Here is a 20289-nt window from a genome sequence, read left to right as displayed (position 1 = left end):
TGACAGATATTTTGCGGATGTGCACTTGGTAAATGGCTCCTCCTGAAGTTTAATTTGGTCGCAAAAAATCCAGAATAAAGAGCAAAACATTTCAAGACTTGCAGACTTTTTATGGCCCAATTACTGCTCAGCCCACTCCCATGGTCGTAAACATTTGCTCAATTCTTTTTAGTGCACATTGGATATGCAACAGCTTAATTTAATCTCAAGTCATGCTTGTATACATCATCAGAGCCAAGTAAACCACTGTATAAGATATTATATAATTTGGAATAGACTCAATGTATATTGTTACATGTACTATTCAGAGAGTATAAAGAAATATCCTTTAATTTTGAAACAAATTCTCGTTGTCTTTATCATCATAATAGAAATTGAAGTTTGGATTTTGATGTCGAAGGTACAGCTCTGTTTACAAATTCAGGACCATTCTTTCCATAGCAAATTGTCTCTTCAAAAATGAATTGCGGAATAACGCTAGTGTCAGTGCAATGAGATAATTATATCAAACAACATTTTAACCAAAGACAACGTCGAACACAATTATTGAAAGTGGATCTTCAAAGAGAGGATTTAAAACTGCGTACCTAGTTTAATAGTTTTTCAGGGCCACCAAATATTCCAAAAAGAGATCTGCTGTTGTGATGAGATTCTGTGTCCGTCCGTCCATATATATATATATATATATATATATATATATATATATATATATATATATATATATATATATATATATATATATATATATATATATATATATATATTTGTGTGTGTGTGTGTGTGTGTGTGTGTGTGTGTGTGTGTGTAATGGGGGTAGAACCTGTGTTCGGATTGACGATGGAAATGTGTTTGAGTGGGGGACTGTGGCTGTCTGTCTGTCTGCAGTCTGTCTGCAAAAACGTTAGACTATTGTAATGTACTGTTTCTTGGTCTTCCTTTGTGTTTACTACGGAAACTACAGCTAGTTCAAAATAGCGCGGCTCGCCTATTGTCTGGCTGCCGCAAGTATGATCATACATCTCCTGTTTTAAGATCACTTCACTGGCTCCCAATCGAGTGTAGAATTGAATTCAAAGTTTTACTACTGGTTTTTAAGGCACTTCATTGTCTTGCGCCTATGTACATTGTTGATCTTTTAACACCCAGAAATACTACGCGTCGTCTGCGTTCTTCAGATTCGGGCTTGCTTGAGGTTCCATTTACGAGGTCATCTTTTGTCTACAAACGGGCCTTCAGCCATGTTGCTCCGCGGTTATGGAACGATTTACCGGCTGGGATTAGAATGTGTAATACTGTTGATTGTTTTAAGAAAAGTTTTAAAACGCATCTTTTCCGCAAAGCTTTTAATTAATTGTCTGTTAAGATGTACCAAGAGTTGTTTTAGTGTCAAGAGCTTTTTCTTTTTTTTTAGATTTGTGAACCGTTTAGAGCATTTTATGGATTTACGGTATAGAAAAATAAATATTATTATTAAATATTATAAAAAAAATAAATATAATTAAAGGTCAATATATATCTTAACAAAACGTGTTGCCTGTAATGAGGTTCGGTAGACACAGCTGATTACAGTTACCATAAAATCTCTACATGTTAATGAGTGTTATTAACATATTCTTGGCCGAATTTGACTATGGTGCTATTTTTTTTTGGCTAGGACATTTTGGTCTACAAAATTAAGACTTGCTATTTTGATCAAACAACATGTGACTATGTTTTGTTGAAAGTCAAGCATACTGATTTGACAAATTACTGCAATTTTGTGAATACATTGTATCCCTGTATATTCCTGTAGAATTTCACAACTTTAGCATGAAACACTCAGAGCTTAATATTTGGTTACATGGTATACTTTTCAGTGAAAGAAGATCAATACAGTTTATTGCAGTCGTATACGTTTGACAAGGGTTATCAGTGGCCGAGTGGTTAAACAACTTGTCTTTTACCACTGCGGTCGGGGTCCGAACACATTCAGGGTTTGATTAAATTTATGACGCTGTAAGTAAGGAGGGTGTCGTTCAGTTTGACAATTCCAAACAAAGCAGGTTTTCCCCGCGCACTCCGGTTACTCCTGCATCAATCATGCTGCACCCCTGTATCTGGTCGAACTTACTCGATTGTACTTTCGAACTAGAGACCTTAGATCAGTTGAGAAGCTGTGTTTAATTCAACCGTGTGGCAACTTTAACAAGACCTACGGACAAAGAGCCTTCCCAGTTTGCGCACCTTCCTTGTGGAACACACTACCATTTGATATTCGTAGCGCTAAGCTTAAGACTGTTCGCATGTTCAACAGCGGGTTGAAGACGCATCCTTTTAGACAGTATCCGAGTTAACGATTTCAAGTTGAGTTGACATGGTCGATGCAGAACAGTTGGCTCTCTATTTTAATGTGTGATGCTATTTAATGAGTGATTTGTTTTAATCTACTAGCTGTTTTCTGAATTTTTATACTTCGTATTTGCACAGACAAGTTTCGTTACTTGTCTGTGGTATTTGAAAGAACTTTTAACCAGCAAGCAATTTGTCATACGTCATTTGTACCCTTTCTTCTGAGACATTTTATTGGTGTGTGTTTTCTGTGTTTTCATAGCTGTTGTATTATATTTCATCTTTTGTTGTTAGTTTGTTGTACAATGTACTGACACGTAGTGTAGCGTGTTTGTTTTAGAATATTAAAGATTAATAGATATACATAATAGTTAACACTGAACCCATGAAGGATGGATGGTCCTCACTGGACTTCTTGGGAGTTTAGTGTGTACACTAACTATATCCAGTATAAATAAAGATTATTTAGTCATACAATATTTCAGGCAAATAGAATATCTATCTACTAAACTATATTATTATGGTATATTTTGCTATTGTACTATGCACATGCGTCTACTAGACTAAGTACAAAAGTTGGAGCTCCAACGTCTATGCTGTAAGGTACGTACGAGGTGTCGCTCTGCCCTCACCGGCCAGGAGGGGGGTTGACGGATGTGTGAGGGCGCCCCGTTACTGCGTACCTCACAGGATAAGGCATCTGCCAATGCATCAGTGGATATTGTCGAGTTAATGTACATCCTGCACTAGACCGAAGGGGTTGGGGGGGGGGGGGGTGGTGGATACCATCTGCTTGGACTCTGATCCTGGAAGCACGTTTTTGTTGTTCTAATGAAGATGTTCTGGGGGGTTTTCGAAAGCAGAATCAAAACCCCTTCAGTTAACATCAGACAAATTTTAGAATGGCACTCCTTGATAGAAAGACATAAATTTCACATTTGTTCCATGATGTACAAATGTTACCATGGTACTCTTCCCCTATTTGTTACAATGCTTCACGCCTGTTTGCAAAATTCATGATTATAATACACGTTTTAGTAAAGCTAGCAGTGTATATATCAAATTCACTCACAAGGGAGGAAATCTATTGAATTCGTTACCTGAACATGTAAAGCAGGCTAAAACTTTTAAACACTTCAAAGACAATTACAGAGACATTTCTTCTGCAGACAGACAGACAGACAGAGATGGAGACATACATAGACAGAGACGGAGAGAGACAGAGAGAGAGAGACAGACAAAGAGAGAGAGACAGACAAGCAGACACAGACAGACAGACAGACAGACTAAAACCTAACACGTGATCAAATCACTCCCTGAAGAGAGAACCATTGACCACGAATACTTATTATAGTATGCATGCATGTATGTATGTATGTATGTATGTATGTATGTATGTATGTATGTATGTAGAAAGAAATTCATAAGGAACTAATAAACCAGTCCGTATATATAGCTGTTAAATCCGACGTTTCGAATAAATATTCTTTTTAAGGAAAAATTGGCGAGACAGAGAAATGCCAGGTGAAAACCCGAACATTTGAGGTATGTATGTATGTATGTATGTATGTATGTATGTATGTATGTATATGTGTGTGTGTGTGTATGTGTGTGTGTGTGTGTGTGTGTGTGTGTGTGTGTGTGTTGTATAGAGTTCGTCAATTACTTTACCCACTGTCGATCGGATAAATAAGGTTCAACTGAATTGAATTCAGTTGAATTACATTTCATTGAAATGAACAGAATTGAATTGAGTTCAAATGAATTGTATTGAAACCAATTGAATAATTTGGAAAGAACTGCACTCGGTCACTGCCTCTGTATTCACCTGACCTTCACCAGCGAGCAAATCCCTGACCTTGAGTATGTAGCGTGTTAGGCTGCGGTCAGAATATACGGCAGAAGGGGGGATGGGGGGGGGGGCATGAAAAATATTGGGGTTCGAAGGGACCCATGAAAATTCTGATGGTCTGAAAGGGGGCCACGAAATATTTTGGTCATGATTTGAACCGAATTAAACCTCAGGAGCGGTCGTTTACCAAGTACATTTGAAACTTTCTTGCGGTTCGGCGCAATCATGGCTTCTAAAACCTGTATTGAGTGATGAGGTGGGTGACAACTATGTGAAACATGTGTATGCCTTTATCTCTCTTCCCCTTGTCTGTCTGTCTGTCTGTCTGTCTGTCTGTCTGTCTGTCTGTCTGTCTGTCTGTCTGTCTGTCTGCTTCTCTCTCTTTCTCTCTCTCTCTCTCTCTCTCTCTCTCTCTCTCTCTCTCTCTCTCTCTCTCTCTCAGGAGAGAGAGTACTTTTTGAACATTCAAACCTCAGGATCAGTCTTTTACCTTTTACGTTTGCCAAAAAAATCACTTCACTTACTTACCATTTATTTAATTATGAGGCAGTAGATAGCCAAATGAATGTGTCTGTCAGCCATAATGTTCTTGTGTGTATGGTTTGACATTTTATGCCACTAAATGGCCTCGTACATGTCCTTATTTTCAAAAAAAGGGCTTACCGTGGGAGGGGGACACCTCTCCCACACCCTCCCCCCACTAGTTATCATATTGTTTCTGCCCCAAATCAAGATTGACAGCCCAGTGTGCAGTGAGACCTTTTTTGCAAAGCACATATCTATTTGTAAATAAATGTCTATTGTTATGTATGGACAGTGAAGTCAATTGCCACTTAATTTAACGTAGTGTACCATACAATTGTACATATCTAGAATGCGGGAAGTGGGGGGGGGGGGGTACTGTACAATTACATATATAAAACTACGTGTAAAGTGACCTGTGGGGTCTATGATAATTTTTGGCACCATTTTGGGGGCCATGACATTTTTTGAGCGCGAAAGGGGGGCTACGAATTTTGTTTTGACCAAAACATTTTCTCCCCAAGCCCCCCCCCCCCCCCGCCGTAAATTCTGATCGCAGCCTTAGTAGGTTCTACTACACATATATCTTACCAGAAGTGTCCTCTCTAAGTACAATCTACGGTCGCTAATTCAAATCTGAAACATGTAGTGAACAGTGAGATCAAACAGTCAGCAGATCTAGACATACATACATATTTGTCCAACCTGCCTTACTGAACGTGACTTATTCGTGTTTTAATGGAACTGCCATTGCCCAACAGAAATACAGTAAAACCCTTATATTAATAAGTTGGTTTGGGCGTTTTCTCTAATGTAAAAATCTCTCCACATCTTGGACATCAATAACGAACTTTAGAAAAAAGGGACGAAATTGCAACAAGATTATTACTTTGAGAAACATATCACATTTATACTAGCTATACGGCGGGTGATTTTGTGAAGACAATGTGTGTTTTGCTTTTAATTACTTGCGAGCTTGTTATATTTGACTTAAATAGCAGTAATATTTTGTAATAGAATTTGACTATTTGTACCAGTTACAATACTCAGTCTAGTATCCTTACCATGTAGCTATTACTTTGAATGTCAACGAGGTCATCTATATAAATTACAAGTGTTTGTCTATATCGCTGGCACCCAGCGATCATGAGTTGTTATTGTTGTGTTGATGATGACAAAAATCTTTCCAGGCAGAGCCTGGTACGTATATTACCAATCTGATTAAAATCCGATGTAGATGTCGGCTAATCGTTCATTGCTATTTTACCTTCGTTATTTTGCCTGAATTGACCTTCTTTGTGCATGTTTACAGTTTTTAGCCTGATCGCCTTCTCTACTTGATCAGGCTAAAAAATGTAAACATGTACCAAGAAGGTCAATTCAGGCAAAATAACGAAGATAAAATAGCAATGAACGATCAGCCGACATCTACATCGGATTTTAATCAGATTGGTATATTAACTAGCGTCGTGCATGGTATTCAACTGACGTTGAGTATCAGGTTCACTGAATACATATACATACATCCTGTGTGTATTGTAAAATTTGTAGAAATCGCGGCATTGTCCGACCTCTCCACCAGCCAAATACATAGGGTTTAGGCTGAACTGTACATTCCAGGTGTTGACTGGACTCAGGCTGTGTTCATGCATTCAACACAAAAACGTTACCTAGTAACCAACAAATATTGTCAGAATGTAATACTAGAATTTCAAAAGATGTGTCAAACAAAACAACACTGCTTTCAATCTATGGTCATCAAACTCAATCCTTTCGGACTGTAGAAAACAGTAAACTGTTCGGCCTATCAAACCAATATGCTAATCGATCTAACTTTTGACAAATGGGTTCATGCAACTGTGTATTTAAATGATCCACAGTCACTGAGCTACATTTGTATAAGATCAAATGTCACGTAAGATCACACAGAACATGATGTACATGTGCTCCTTTCAAGTTCAAATTTGACGATATTAACCATTCATATTTTGGTAACCTGTCAAGAATATTCAAGTTGAATTTACCCTTGATTCAAAGTGAAATAACAGTGCTAGTATTGAGGTCATTCACTGACTAAGGTGCAAGTAGTTGTCCCTCTCACTGACAACTCACACACCGTATTTGGTAGTTTTTATTGTCTATGGTGAAAATGGGAGACCTTGTCCTCAATGACAATGTCAATATGACCGCGTACCCACATCATCCTAGTCGCGGTATACGCAGTACCCACTTGAAGAAGAGAATGCTTCACCGAATATCTTATATTGTAAGAGTTGAGGGGAAACCCCTGTACTGGCCAACATATTGACACTGCCAAGTAGGTGGGCTGGTGGCAACCCTTAGAGTGTCAACAAACAAAAACTGCTAAGTATACTTAGGTTGGACTTTGTTGGGTAGTGACAACAGCTACGGTCGTTGTCCTATGCATACAGTGCATACAAAACAAGTGAATCTACATGCAAACCAAGAATGTTAAAATTAAAAGTTCAAATTTGTCAAATGAAATGACAGTTTGTTATATGATCACTGACGAGTCACCACGTTTTATGGAGCAGCTAATACTCAACGTATTATACCACAAATACTGAGACTTATCTTTTTGGCAAAATTTTTTATTTGATCTGGTAGGGTAGGGTAGGGTAGGGCAGGGCAGGGCAGGGGAGGGCAGTGTGAACATAATATGGGACTTATTTATTGCCAAAGGATATGCTTTAAATGGCACACTGGGTTTATTTGTCCATGTCCCATGCATACGTCGGCTTATCTTCCCACGTACATCCAACTTTATACATAGAGTTGGACCACTTTGTCTTTTACCTTGGGCAAATTTGAGGTGACCACGGGCGCTTCACTTTGCTGGTGCAAATAAGTAATACGTCGTTGAGCTTAAAGATCAAATGACATAAAATGTATTTTTTTGTAATTATCTTGGCTAGCATAGAAAACTTGTCTGTGGTTTTATTGTCGTTATGTCAAAATTGACTATATGTTTTCCAAAAAGTCTACCGTTAGTTCAGAAAATAACAAGATTAAACCATGTACGTCTAAAAACCTCGTTGTCAAGCGTGATATATTTATTTTGTAAACCCTCATGACCTTCATTCATATGACGTCATTTTATGTATTTTCGAGGTTAATGTTCTATTAATAACACATGACGGGGATAACTTCAAGGGGTATTGTACATTTCAATAGTAGTCAAGGGTACTGTTTTTCTATTCAGACTGTGTTGTGCATTTAATCATATTTTCGTTACCATAAACAAAGTATAAGACTTTGTTCTATACAAGTAGTTTCAATGTTTGTATGTGCGTCGACGAATCATATTGCATGCCACTAGGTTGTTTTGTGTTAGTCTGCAGCTGCGCATTCGGTACTTATTTCAACAGACTGAGTATCGATAAATACCTGTATTTACCTGCACCGTCAGTATAATTGTCTGGCTCTGCATCTGACTGTTGGTAACGATAACGCCCGGTAAGTTTGAACAATTTACACAATAATTTGCGACCACTTGGATATACGTTATGGTTTATTTTGAGGTTGATTTTTATGTGCTAATTTGCATATCAAGATTACAGAAATGTATTCAAATTAACTATTGTGATTGTAATCTGTTCATACACGAAGCACAATTGCCTTAATTTTTGATTGATATCCCATAGCTGAATTTGTCAGGTTTTGTACAGAGGATCACTTGAACGTAAATGTTCAAGGCGGGTTGATATCTTGCTAGTCGATGTGAACGTAGATATACCAGTAGGGTACTAATTACATCTGGTCTTTCTTTCTAATCCAAAACTAAGCTATTCCTTATAATCAGTGAGAAATATCCTCCGATATTATAATTTTTTTGTATCCCAAATGGGATAAATGACCTTTGCATGCTCCGGTGCACACAACTATAACATGGCGAATGTGGTAACAGGTATGTGTGCTTTCTACTACAAAGAAGCCAGTTGTCTAGGATAATTTGTCAGTACACGCAATTGAAGAGTATTTTGCATCCAATTATATCTGTTTATCCCAATCGGAATAAACCAATGGGAGGTACCATTTCATCAAAAAATTGTTTATCCCTTCCATAGAGATACACACGGAAAGTACATTGTATTTTGTTTTTGAATATCTCGATTTAGATAAACGCTTTATCCACGATCAGGGATATTCCTGATTGACATGTGTACCCCGACTGTATTTCGATATCACGCTTCCATAATTTGACATGGCGAATGTCTAAAATGATAATTAAAGTTAGGGGAGTCTTTCGTAAATCATGTCAATCCCAAAAGTTTTGTTACGGTCTAGGTTTTCTGAGCGTGTGCATCGAATAAAAGCTATCGTCTAATTACTCCTTCAACTAAACCTTATATGAGCGAGGAAGGGGAACTACATCGTCTGTAGTGGTGGAAGGGGAACTACATCGTCTGTGGTGGAATAGGGGAACTACATCGTCTGTAATGGTGGAAGGGGAACTACATCGTCTGTAGTGGTGGAAGGGGAACTACACCGTCTGTAGTGGTGGAAGGGGAACTACATCGTCTGTGGTGGAAGAAGGGGAACTACATCGTCTGTAGTGGTGGAAGGGGAACTACATCGTCTGTAGTGGGGGAAGGGGAACTACACCGTCTGTAGTGGTGGAAGGGGAACTACGTCGTCTGTAGTGGTGGAAGAGGGGAACTACATCGTCTGTACGTAGTGGCCATTGATATCAGATAATTTACAAGACAACTCATATCACTTTGCGTAAAGGGTTGACATCATCATCGTCTGTGATATGCTTGATAGTTATTAGAACTCTAAAATTTCTTTTTTTTCGGAATCACATGAACTTTACCTAGTATCCTAAATTGCCAAACCATTTCACCTTCGCTTCGGCATTAATAGACCTATATAATATAACGACCCTACTTACAGTCTTCACTGCACGTTACATCAAAGCAGTACTGCAATTCTCAAAAAAAAAAGGATGGAAATTTTCAAATTGTTGGTATGACATGGACGGCATGCAGTTGCACTTGTGATTACCGCGTAGACAAACATGGGTGGTTGTACGGCATGATCATCGTAAACCTTTGTTTTATATGTCTGTCAAGGCTCGACTCACAATACATGCATTGCAAGGACGGTGTTTTCATAAAACTCTAGAACATGATGAAAGAAGTCACTCGCAATAAAAGAAAATCATGAATGTGGTACAAGGGTGTGGTGAGTTTAGTTGTAGTACTTATGTACTGTCTGTCTTTGTGTGGCAGTGTCATCAGTGTTCATGATTGATTGGAAGCAGTGAAATGATTGGATCATTTCGTGCGTCCAGACTGGCCGAGCCTCTCAGCTGGGCATACTTAGATGCAGTTCACATTCACTTTCATATGCACTTCGCTGTATTCGTTCTGTCGTGTTTGAAAGGGTCCTTGTACTCGAGACATGCCAATGTTGGGAGTCTGTCTTGAGTTTTGATGAATCGATGGTTGGAAGACCTTATACAGTGAAAATCATTTCCTTTTACATGCATTTGATTTGGGCAGAACGTTCAAATTTATACGGTATCGAAGAACAACGAATTGCAACATCGTTTGACAAACAGTGTAATGTATCTAAGACTATTATAGTAACGGGGGACTGAGCTTTTACGAAAAAAAACGTAAATACTTTTTTTACTTGAAACCACACCAAGATTTGAAGGCGTACGTTGAAGATAGACTGTCGATAGTCGTTCGTGCCTTTTTTTGCTACGTTTGATCTAAAACAAAGTCGTCGCCTAGCGCCTCGCTCCGTAGCAACGAATACTAATGCGTACTGATAGGAACTGCGATTGCCGAAGATTGCCGAAGGCACAAGCTCGTGCCTCCGGCACTCGCTGATCAGTACGCGGTTTATTATTGCTCCGGATCGGAGCGAGGCGACGACTTTAGTTTTAGGTAAAACGTAGCAAAAAAGGCACGAACGACTGTCGACAGTCTAGTTGAAGACAGCATTTTGAAAGGTGACCCACAGTGTGTATTTTTCAAACATAACTTCTGTGTACAAAAGATGTCCTTGAAGTTTATTGGCCCTACTACAGACTTGCTGTTTACCCTGCTTACTGAATCAACAAATAAGCCTTCATTATATTGAATTTTTCGCTATATGAATTCAGTACTGCTACCCATCCCTGCAGTGTCTTTTCAAATGTCCAGACTATGACTCCCGAATGCCGGGCATAAAAAGCATACATCAACATTGTATGTTCCTAGCAGTTTGAACTTAAACATTTATTTCAAGGATTAGAAATTTGCTAAGCTAATCACAACAACAAAACCAACAATAAAGTCATTTAAATTTGCCCTTGAACATGATGAACAAAACCATGTAGGACAAAGAAAGTCGCATATGTAAGTTTAAGGGCGTGGTGTGAAAGGTTTAGATTTGCTCATTGAGTGTCCATGCTTTTGTCAGTCTTTATCTCTTGTGTGAAATGCTAACCTGGTTGAGTGATTGCAAATCAGTCGGTGAACACGTGGGCGTAGAGCCCTGGGCCTGGGAAAACTACTAGTAACTGGGTAAAATAAAAAAAATGTCGAGATTTTCTTCACCAAAGTCAAAATGAATAACTAAAATAAACATTGAAGAAGACGAGACTTTCAAAAAATCTTGCAAGGGAATACTAGTCTAGTCTAACAGTCTAGGAGAGGTTCCGTTGTAATATATGTATAGATCACTGTACCTGAGTGACATTGTGTGTCACTGTATGTGATATCTTTCGGAGACAGTCAATTGGTCGGGTAAAACCTGGTTATTCTATGCATACCAACTAGTTTAGCTCTATTGACGACCAATGTTAAAGAGATGTACAAGAGTTCTGTAGTTAATTCGACCTCAAAACTGCAAAGTTACATGGCAAAGTAATAAAACATATATCGATATTTACAGGGATAAATATTTCATAGCATGGGCTTAGGTGAATAAAGGAAACTTGATACAAAAAACGCCACCAAAGAGTTAGTTCTACAGTCAGCCTTCAGTGCAAACATAACACAGCTTTCTTTAAAGTAGCCATATGGATTAGAACTTATAAAAACAACTCTACTGTGTTTTTCTACTTGTAAATAATAACGTGAAATAATATGTGTCAAGTCCTTGCCTATGTTTGAAATTTAATAAATTGCAAAACATTAAAGAATGTGTCAAATGTTTGCTATTGTATGTACAATAACAAAGTTTTTGCATCTGTTTACAATTTATCATCGTGGCAAATCACGGCCTCTTTTACGGCACCGTCCAGTACGTGCCCTACCAGAGAGTTATTTCGCAGTAAGGCGGAAGAAATAACAGCTCAGGTTTGCGAGAATGGCAATTTATTGACTTACAAACAAGGACTTCTATAACTTATGTTATTTCACATTGTTTTTTCAAGTAGAAGAAAAACATATTTTTTTTGTAACTTAAAAATCCAAAATAAATGCCCGATTCTAATCCATGTGGCCACTTTAAGGCGGATTCTTTAATACGACGACTACAAACAGCCTGACAAGTGTACACATGTTAACAAAAAAGTAACATACTCATTTTCATTTGAGGACTCTACAATGTAAAACTAGTTAGAACCTACCATTCCCCTAGCTAAATAATATATATCATTATATGTGATTGGATATCATTGTCACATGATTATTGATTGGATACCCATATCAAATTATGCAAATCTTTCTTCCCAGTTGGAGGCCGGGCATTTTTAACTTACTGGGGATGAGGCGGTGTTGTGGGTGTGTTATGGGCGGAGGGTCATTATGAAAACACCACTTGAAGTGGGGGGGGGGGGTCACGTTGGAAATTGACAAGATAAGTGTCATTTTGTTGCCGAGAAATGACTCCAGAACAATTGTAATTTGTCAAAAGTTTCTACTTTGGGAGGGGGACACCCCTCCCTTACTCTCCGCATCTGTATTTTCCACATAATGTGCAACATAAGAAATTCAAACATTTAGTATTGGGGTAGTAATGGCTAGTTGTGTATTCCGTTTTTTGTATATAGGTTAGAGTTAGGGTAACCTTTCATTTTCATTAAATTCACCACTGGCACTAATTTTGAATATTAATTTCTTCTCACAATTTCAGCTTTTTCCATAATAATCAAAATGAAGTGGTTCCTGTTCATAGCATTCCTGTTGGGAAGTTTCCATGTCAACGAAGCAGGTAGTACCGAATACTTATATTAGTCATCATTAGTAATTATAAACAATGATTCATAGCAGTTTTTGAGAATGTGTAACATTTGTAGAGACACTTAATTTTTGATTTTTTTCTTAAAAATAAAAATACAAGGAGTACAAACTAAGCTAGAGTTCATTGCCACTGTAGTAAACCACGATGTGTGTTTGCATATCATGTCTGTGATTTGTTTGATCACCAGTCTCTACATGTACACACTTATTAGTATCAACATCTCTTTATATGGATCTTCTTCTCTTTACAGGAATAACAGTAGCTGCTAACAGTTTCACTCTCACCGCTCCCGCTACTTACACCATTAGCACAACCACAGCTGTTGACTTTACTTATAGCATAGGATTGGGAAATGATGGTGGGAGTGACAAAGACGTAGCTAGTGTCGACCTTTATCTCTCTGATGACGAGTTACTGACAAATCCGTCAGCTCCTTTCACTGGAACTGCCAGCCCTGCATTTCCAATAACAGTTACTGCAGGTGCTGATGGTTCGACTCTCACTACGGGTATAACGGCAAGTGTTATTGCAGACGAAACCAAGTGTTCAAGTTATACCAAAATATGTGTCAAGGTTATGCCGGGTGATGTTATTGCGTGTGTCGATATTCCCAGCGATTCCAAAGACTGTCCAAGTAAGTTTTTAAAGCTTTTTTTTTTAAAGACCAGCAGTCGACCAATTCACATACACATGCGCCTCGGGGTCCCAGGCAGCGAAAACCTTGCCAGTAACTAGCTATAGGGACGCTTTGTCCCTTAGCAGAAATGTACACGATTTACGAAAGACTTTCTCTCGGCGGTCTGACCTTGGATGGGTAACAACTTACATTGTGATTACATGTTTGCCAACAACAAATACGTCACACGGACATGCGCATTCGACGACTATTGAACTTTAAAAAGACATTTCAATGTAATGAATGTTTTATATTTGGTAGAATTGGTATATGCTTTAATGTAAGGAAAATCAGATTTAAACTGAATGCCACCCGTAAGGGAATCAATAATTATGCAAATTGCTCATTAAAACTAAAAAAAACTGGTAACAGGCTTTTTTGGGGCAAGTGTGCTTTCTTGGGTTAATGTATATGCCAAATTATACAGAATTTGAAGAGTGCATGATACTACTTAATTACTGAATATCGTTCGTTATTCAAATTACTCATTAAAGGTAAAGGTTGTATCAACAACGTCTCAGCACAGGTGCGTATTATTATAGTTGATATATGTACCATATTATATGAAATTTGAAGCTTACATTTTTAAAGATATAGCCTAGTTACCTAAAATCATTGATTATGCAAATATTTCATTAAAATGCAAATTATATCAACAAATTTTATAGGACATATGCATTCTTTTATGTTTAACATATTGTATTGAAATTGTATTGAAATTGAAGCATGCAGTCTTAAGATATAGGCTAATTACCGAAAATCATTAATTATGCAAATTATTCATTAACACTGTAAGGTACATCATAGACCCTACATCAACGGTTGGTGTAGGGTCTATGGGTATATCAACAAACTTTATAGGACATATGCATTTTCTAATAATTAACGTATGTAGTAAATTACATTGAAATTGAAGAATGTCTTAAGATAATGCATAATTAGTTGATTTCATTGATATGCAAATTTTCCTAAATTAACATGAACATATCTCGCTCAAAAACTAATCAGGTCTAGCAATTACCCCAAACATTATATGTACCAAATTTCAGTATAATTGAGAAGGCTGTATTTAAGAAAATGATGACACAGACAGACAGACACACACACACACACACACACACACACACACACACACACACACACACACACACACACAGACAGACAGACAGACAGACAGACAGACATCCCCCTTTTAATACCTCCCATACACTTACGGGAGGTAACCAGATTTAAACTGAATGTCTTCCGTAAGGGCAAAGTTTTGAGATTGTCGTTCCTACAGACAATTGTTGGAATATAACAAAACATATGCAATTAGTTATTTTTTCTCATTGATTGCTATTTGCCCATTGCTGTTAATGATCTCCTGGCCAACCACAACATGTAATGTGAAGCTTTATAGAACATTGTAGCAAAGCACTTACCATAGAAAGAGTTTTAAAGGCCACAAAAGAGAGAAAATTGTTTCTGGTCAACACCCATCACTTCAGTACCCCCCTTCCCGCATTAACTTTTTTCATGTTTGTCCAGCCAATTCAGTCTGCAGATGAAAGGGAAAACACAAAAGTAACTCTCCCTACATTAATTGCCACCAGTGAAGACAACTGCAAAACTAATCATGAACTAGCCTATGACATTTGCCCCACATACGCACTTGCTGTAAAGTACTAAAAAAAGAACAGTAACTGCAATGATAAGTAGATTGATTAACATTAGTTGAGAATGTAAAAAAAATTGCATCGTCACACCACTTTAGACAACATTTCCTGACAAGAAACTACTTTTTCCTTTTAGTGGCCTACCAAAGTATGCCAATAACTTATTAAAACTACAAGTATACATCAATAATATTTTCAGGACAAGTGTGCTTTGGTATCGCAAATGTATGTATCAAATCATATTGAATTTGAAGTGTGCATTCTTGAGATATAGCCCTATTACCGAAAACCATTAATTATGTAAATTGCTCGTTAATATTCATGGGATGTTTACGGAAACCTAATCAGTTCTTGTCACTACCCTACGGAACACATACAATAAATTTCGTTTGAATTGAGCAAGTCGGTTTTTTTAGAAAATGGTGATAAAGTCGCACCACTTTAGAAGACATTTCCTGACCAGAAACTATTTCTTTCTTTTTGTGGCCTACCGAAAATATGCCAATAACTTGGTGCAGGTGCAGTTTTGTATCGCAAATGTATGTACCAAGTTATAATGAATTTGAAGTGTGCATTCTTGAGATATAGCCTAATTACCGAAAACCATTAATTACGTAAATTGTTCAGTAATATTCATGGGATATTTACTAAAACCTATTCAGTTCTTGCCATTACCCTATGAAACATGTGTACAAAATTTCGTTTGAATTGAGGCAGCCGTTTTGGCGAAAACGATGACACAGGCACACACACACACACACACACACACATACTTCCACCTACTAATATATCTCTTCCTTACGGAAGAAACCCCTATCAATATGTATATTTATGGAACCTGTAGTAGACATAAACCTTATGACTCGGCTAGCACAGACAGTTGACAATAGTGACCAGAGATGCCTAAAGTCAGAATTGATCGTTGCATGGTTCCAATCACTAATTCCATGTGTTTACCAAAAATGTACATTTATAATAGTCACAATTAAAAATATCACCAATTTCAATGGCTGACACGTTTTCATTATTTCAGATTGCCCTGTGTTCGTTGCTCCTGAAAATGGAGTAATCATGCCTGAAGATGCCACACTTGGCAGTGTCCTGATCAGTTGTAATGAAGGCTACGTAATCAGTAGTTCAAATATGGTAACTTGTACCGATAAAGAATGGACCAGCATCCCCACCTGTGATGAGTGTAAGGTGTATTATATTGTGCATTTTGTACACACTGTAAAAACACACAACAAACAAATTCTGCCATGTCTGTCTGTCTGTCTATCTGTCTGCCATGTCTGTCTGTCTGTCTATCTGTCTGTCTGTCTGTCTGTCTGTCCGCCTGTCCGCCCGTCTGTCTGTCTATCCCTCTGTTTATCTCTACCTACCTACCTACCTACCTACCTACCTACCTACCTACCTACCTACCTACCTACCTACCTACCTATCTATCTATCTATCTATCTATCTATCTATCTATCTATCTATCTATCTATCTATCTATCTATCTATCTATCTATCTATCTATCTATCTATCTATCTATCTATCTATCCATAGTATCTACATTAATTGATCCATCCATCCATCTATCCATCTACCTATCCATTCCATCAGGAATTTATAAAATACAAACTTCAAGTATATTGTTAAAAGAGTATTTGATTTTGACATTCAGTTTGCATTTCATTTACAGGCAGCAGCTCTGGAGTAGTGCCAGCATTGAGTACTTTTACGATTATCAATGTGATCGTTGCCATCCTTATGTTGATTAATGTCTAAGATATACGTGATGTAAGTATTGATTATCGATACCGACACTTTGTTATACTATACCAGATGGCTCCTACACTAAGGTCTGTTCATCCCTCCATTTGTATTAATGTGTGGTTCCAATTACTCTCAATTTTAGAATAGGTGGGTTTAGTAGATTTTTCTTTTTTTTCTCTTTTTTTTCATATGTGAGTGTCTAGTTAAAGTAGTTCTGTTTTCTGTTGTTTACCATATGGTCTCTGTGTTATTCGTTTCTTTCCAATCAGATGTACAGCCATTACAAATCGGAAGAGCAGTTTTATATTGTCTTTTTAAGTTGATGTGTGTTTCCGCATCCACTATTTCTTGTGAGACTTCCACAATTTTCGCGATTTTATATTATTTTTTCTCGATTACGGGTTTAGGGTTGCCAGTGAAAATCTAGGTAGGGTCAGGTAACCGGAACCAAACAATGTTTTAGGCTTAATCTAGTTTCATTTCGTCAACCACTAATGTGAGTATGAGAAAAGGTGATGTAAATATTGACTATCAACCCTGTATCACCGGGGGTGCTGCACTAAAGTTTTGTCCACCCTCCAATTATACGCTTTTATATTAACTTAGTGCCATATCTCGTCTACCATTATTTATGTCTATAAGAAAAGGATACTTTCATAGAATGGTGGCCATAGGCGATACACGAGTGTACGTGGCACACAGTGAAAACCTTTTACGACGTCAGTGTTACGTGTTACGTACGATAAGTCATGAACATTTTTTGAATTGAAAATCGACTTCAAATTGTATATTATGTATATTTACTCTGTAATCTTTGTCATAATTGCGACCATGGTCAACTGTGACCGGACCTAACAATTTCTTGCCTGACATGGACACAGCGTCATCATGTGTATAAGTGTTATTGGTTTATTTCTAAGCTATACAGGGGTTATGGTCCGCCTTATAAATACAAATACATTGGAACTTAAAATAAAAAAGTTTGTCTTTAAATTTTATCATCTGGCTCAACAACAAAATTGACCAATAGTGACGTGCTTCATTCTATCGTCGGGCTCATAAAAATCTTACTCATATTGCTCCATTTAATCGTCTTGCTCGAAATATAACTCTGATGGTAAGATTTGTAGAGCCAAACGATAAAATGAAACACATCCAAATCAAAACACAGCGATTAACACACAATTTTCATCAAACAATTCGAAGTCAGTTTTTAATCCCCATAGTCTCTATCCCCCAATCAAACACATTTCTATCGTTAATCCGAACACAGGTTCTATCCCCCAATAAAAGGTTATATCATTCATATATATATATATATATATATATATATATATATATATATATATATATAAAGAACTGGACGTTTTATGTGAATCGTTTCTTTTTCCAGGAGGGTCGAGTTGATTACCTTATAAAGGGAAGACAACATCCACCTCATTTCACAATGATTTAAGAAGAACCCTGAGCACCTGTAAATGCTACTATTGTGTATACATAGTCAGTCATTGCAAGAGAAAGTGTAGAATATATCTTAAGTTTTAGATGAAATTTGAAATCGATTTTATTACTGGTTAATTACTGTGAATGTATTTATTTTGGCGCACACAAATTTTAACGGAAAGACAATTGTTTTCAACATCTTGGCGCCACATACATTTCGGCTGGCAGACTCTTTTTGACTATGGTGTACTTGTACCCACATCACTTTTGTGAGTAAAAGTATTGAATTGAAATAAATCTGCCTTTATTATGTGTACCCATGGTTATTCAGGATCCAGTCGTTAAAATTACTCTGACTGATTCATTTCGATGCAAAGATTGTTTTCAAGCTAAATGAATTAAAATAAGTTTCGAGCCAAAATACTTACGTTCACAGTGTGTTCTCTGTCTGATATGATTAGGCAATTTGTTCATTTCGTATGATTTATTTCTTGTTTGTTTGTTTGTTTATTTGTTTATTTATTTATTTTGTTTGTTTGTTTGTTTGTTTGTTTGTTTGTTTGTTTGTTTGTTTGTTTATTTAGAGTAAGTAGTCCACCAGTGAGAAATGTAACTTTCCTGATTACATCAAAATCCAAAGAATATCTTGTATGATACAAAATCTTGTATGATACAAAATGTTGATTCACATAAACATCAACAACAACAACAACAACAACAACAACAACAACAACAACAACAACAACAACAGCAACAACAAAATCACAATGACTTAACTATTGGATGAAGTATAATTGTTAAAGGGAAAATGCTATTCCAGGACGTAAAGGAAATTTCAATATTAAGTTCTGGAAACTCATTTCATGATTTTACATCACTCACATTACACACGATTGTCGAGAAACGCCGAATGGTAACTTGTTCCTCATTGTAAACACATTAGTCATGTAGCTTTATTTGTTTGTTTGGTTTTTTTTGTTTTTTTGTTTTTTTGTTTTTTTGTTTGTTTTTTTGTTTGTTTGTTTGTTTGGTTGTTTGGTTGTCTATCGTGTGTTTGACATAAGAGTTGTAAACTCGTTTGTCAGTAGCTTTGTAAAAACACAATGGGACACTGATTAAATGAATACGGCGTTTAGAACTAATAGTTTGAAAAAAACAGGAGCTTATATGTGATATATTCATTCACAAGTCTTGTTTTGGTATGCTAATGAGATAAAAGAGATGGTGTGCTTTGAATGGTTCATTTCAACATTATCGTCATGTATAATAAATAATGATTTTAAGTTTAGTAATCGTTCGATGCGCATGTGCGGGTGAGGTGTTGTTATGTAGTTTTGTTATGTAATTTTGTTATGTGTTGACGGATACGTCACGTTGTGTCACGGGTCACTACCGTACAGGCTCTTTACCAATCCCAAGTTCCGACCGCCATTTTCAATTTAGAGTATTTGTGTCTGCATTCAGTTCTTCTAATTCATTACTTTTCTAATTCATGCTTGTGTAGCTACCTGCTCTGTTTTTCTGGTCATGCACATACACCAAATTCAACATGATGGTCAGAAGTTGGAATGATTGTATGTACATTAATGCCAATATTGGTATATTAAACCAGTGTGTTTCAGACTACATGAACTTAATCTCTAAGTTATAATTACTATAGCTGTCATGAAGCAAGGACGAGGGAAATGTCCTGTATAGACCGTCGTTGGGCTCACTGCAATTTGTGCGGGCGTGGACTCTGAAGCGCGTGCTGGCGAATCGGAGATTGAACTGTTGCACTTTAACAGCTTTATAACTTCGGAAACACGACAGTATGCTTTGGAATTTTTTTTCCAAATGTATT

General features: G+C 37.1%; 1 protein-coding gene across 1 annotated transcript; it reads left to right on the top strand.

Annotated features, from left to right (window-relative positions):
• The first annotated feature begins 8099 nt into the window (after positions 1-8099).
• On the top strand, positions 8100-18879 carry LOC144434590 (uncharacterized). Its single transcript, XM_078123061.1, has 6 exons — positions 8100-8179; positions 12800-12877; positions 13158-13541; positions 16275-16436; positions 16930-17027; positions 18397-18879. Exons 2-5 carry the CDS (start codon positions 12820-12822, stop codon positions 17013-17015), a joined length of 690 nt encoding a protein of 229 aa, XP_077979187.1. The 5' UTR covers positions 8100-8179; positions 12800-12819; the 3' UTR covers positions 17016-17027; positions 18397-18879.
• The last annotated feature ends 1410 nt before the right edge of the window (positions 18880-20289 follow it).

Source organism: Glandiceps talaboti, chromosome 4 (assembly GCF_964340395.1).
Source record: "Glandiceps talaboti chromosome 4, keGlaTala1.1, whole genome shotgun sequence".
Taxonomy (NCBI): domain Eukaryota; kingdom Metazoa; phylum Hemichordata; class Enteropneusta; family Spengelidae; genus Glandiceps; species Glandiceps talaboti.
Note: the sequence above shows the minus strand (reverse complement) of the source record. Positions and strands in the feature narration are given on the sequence as shown.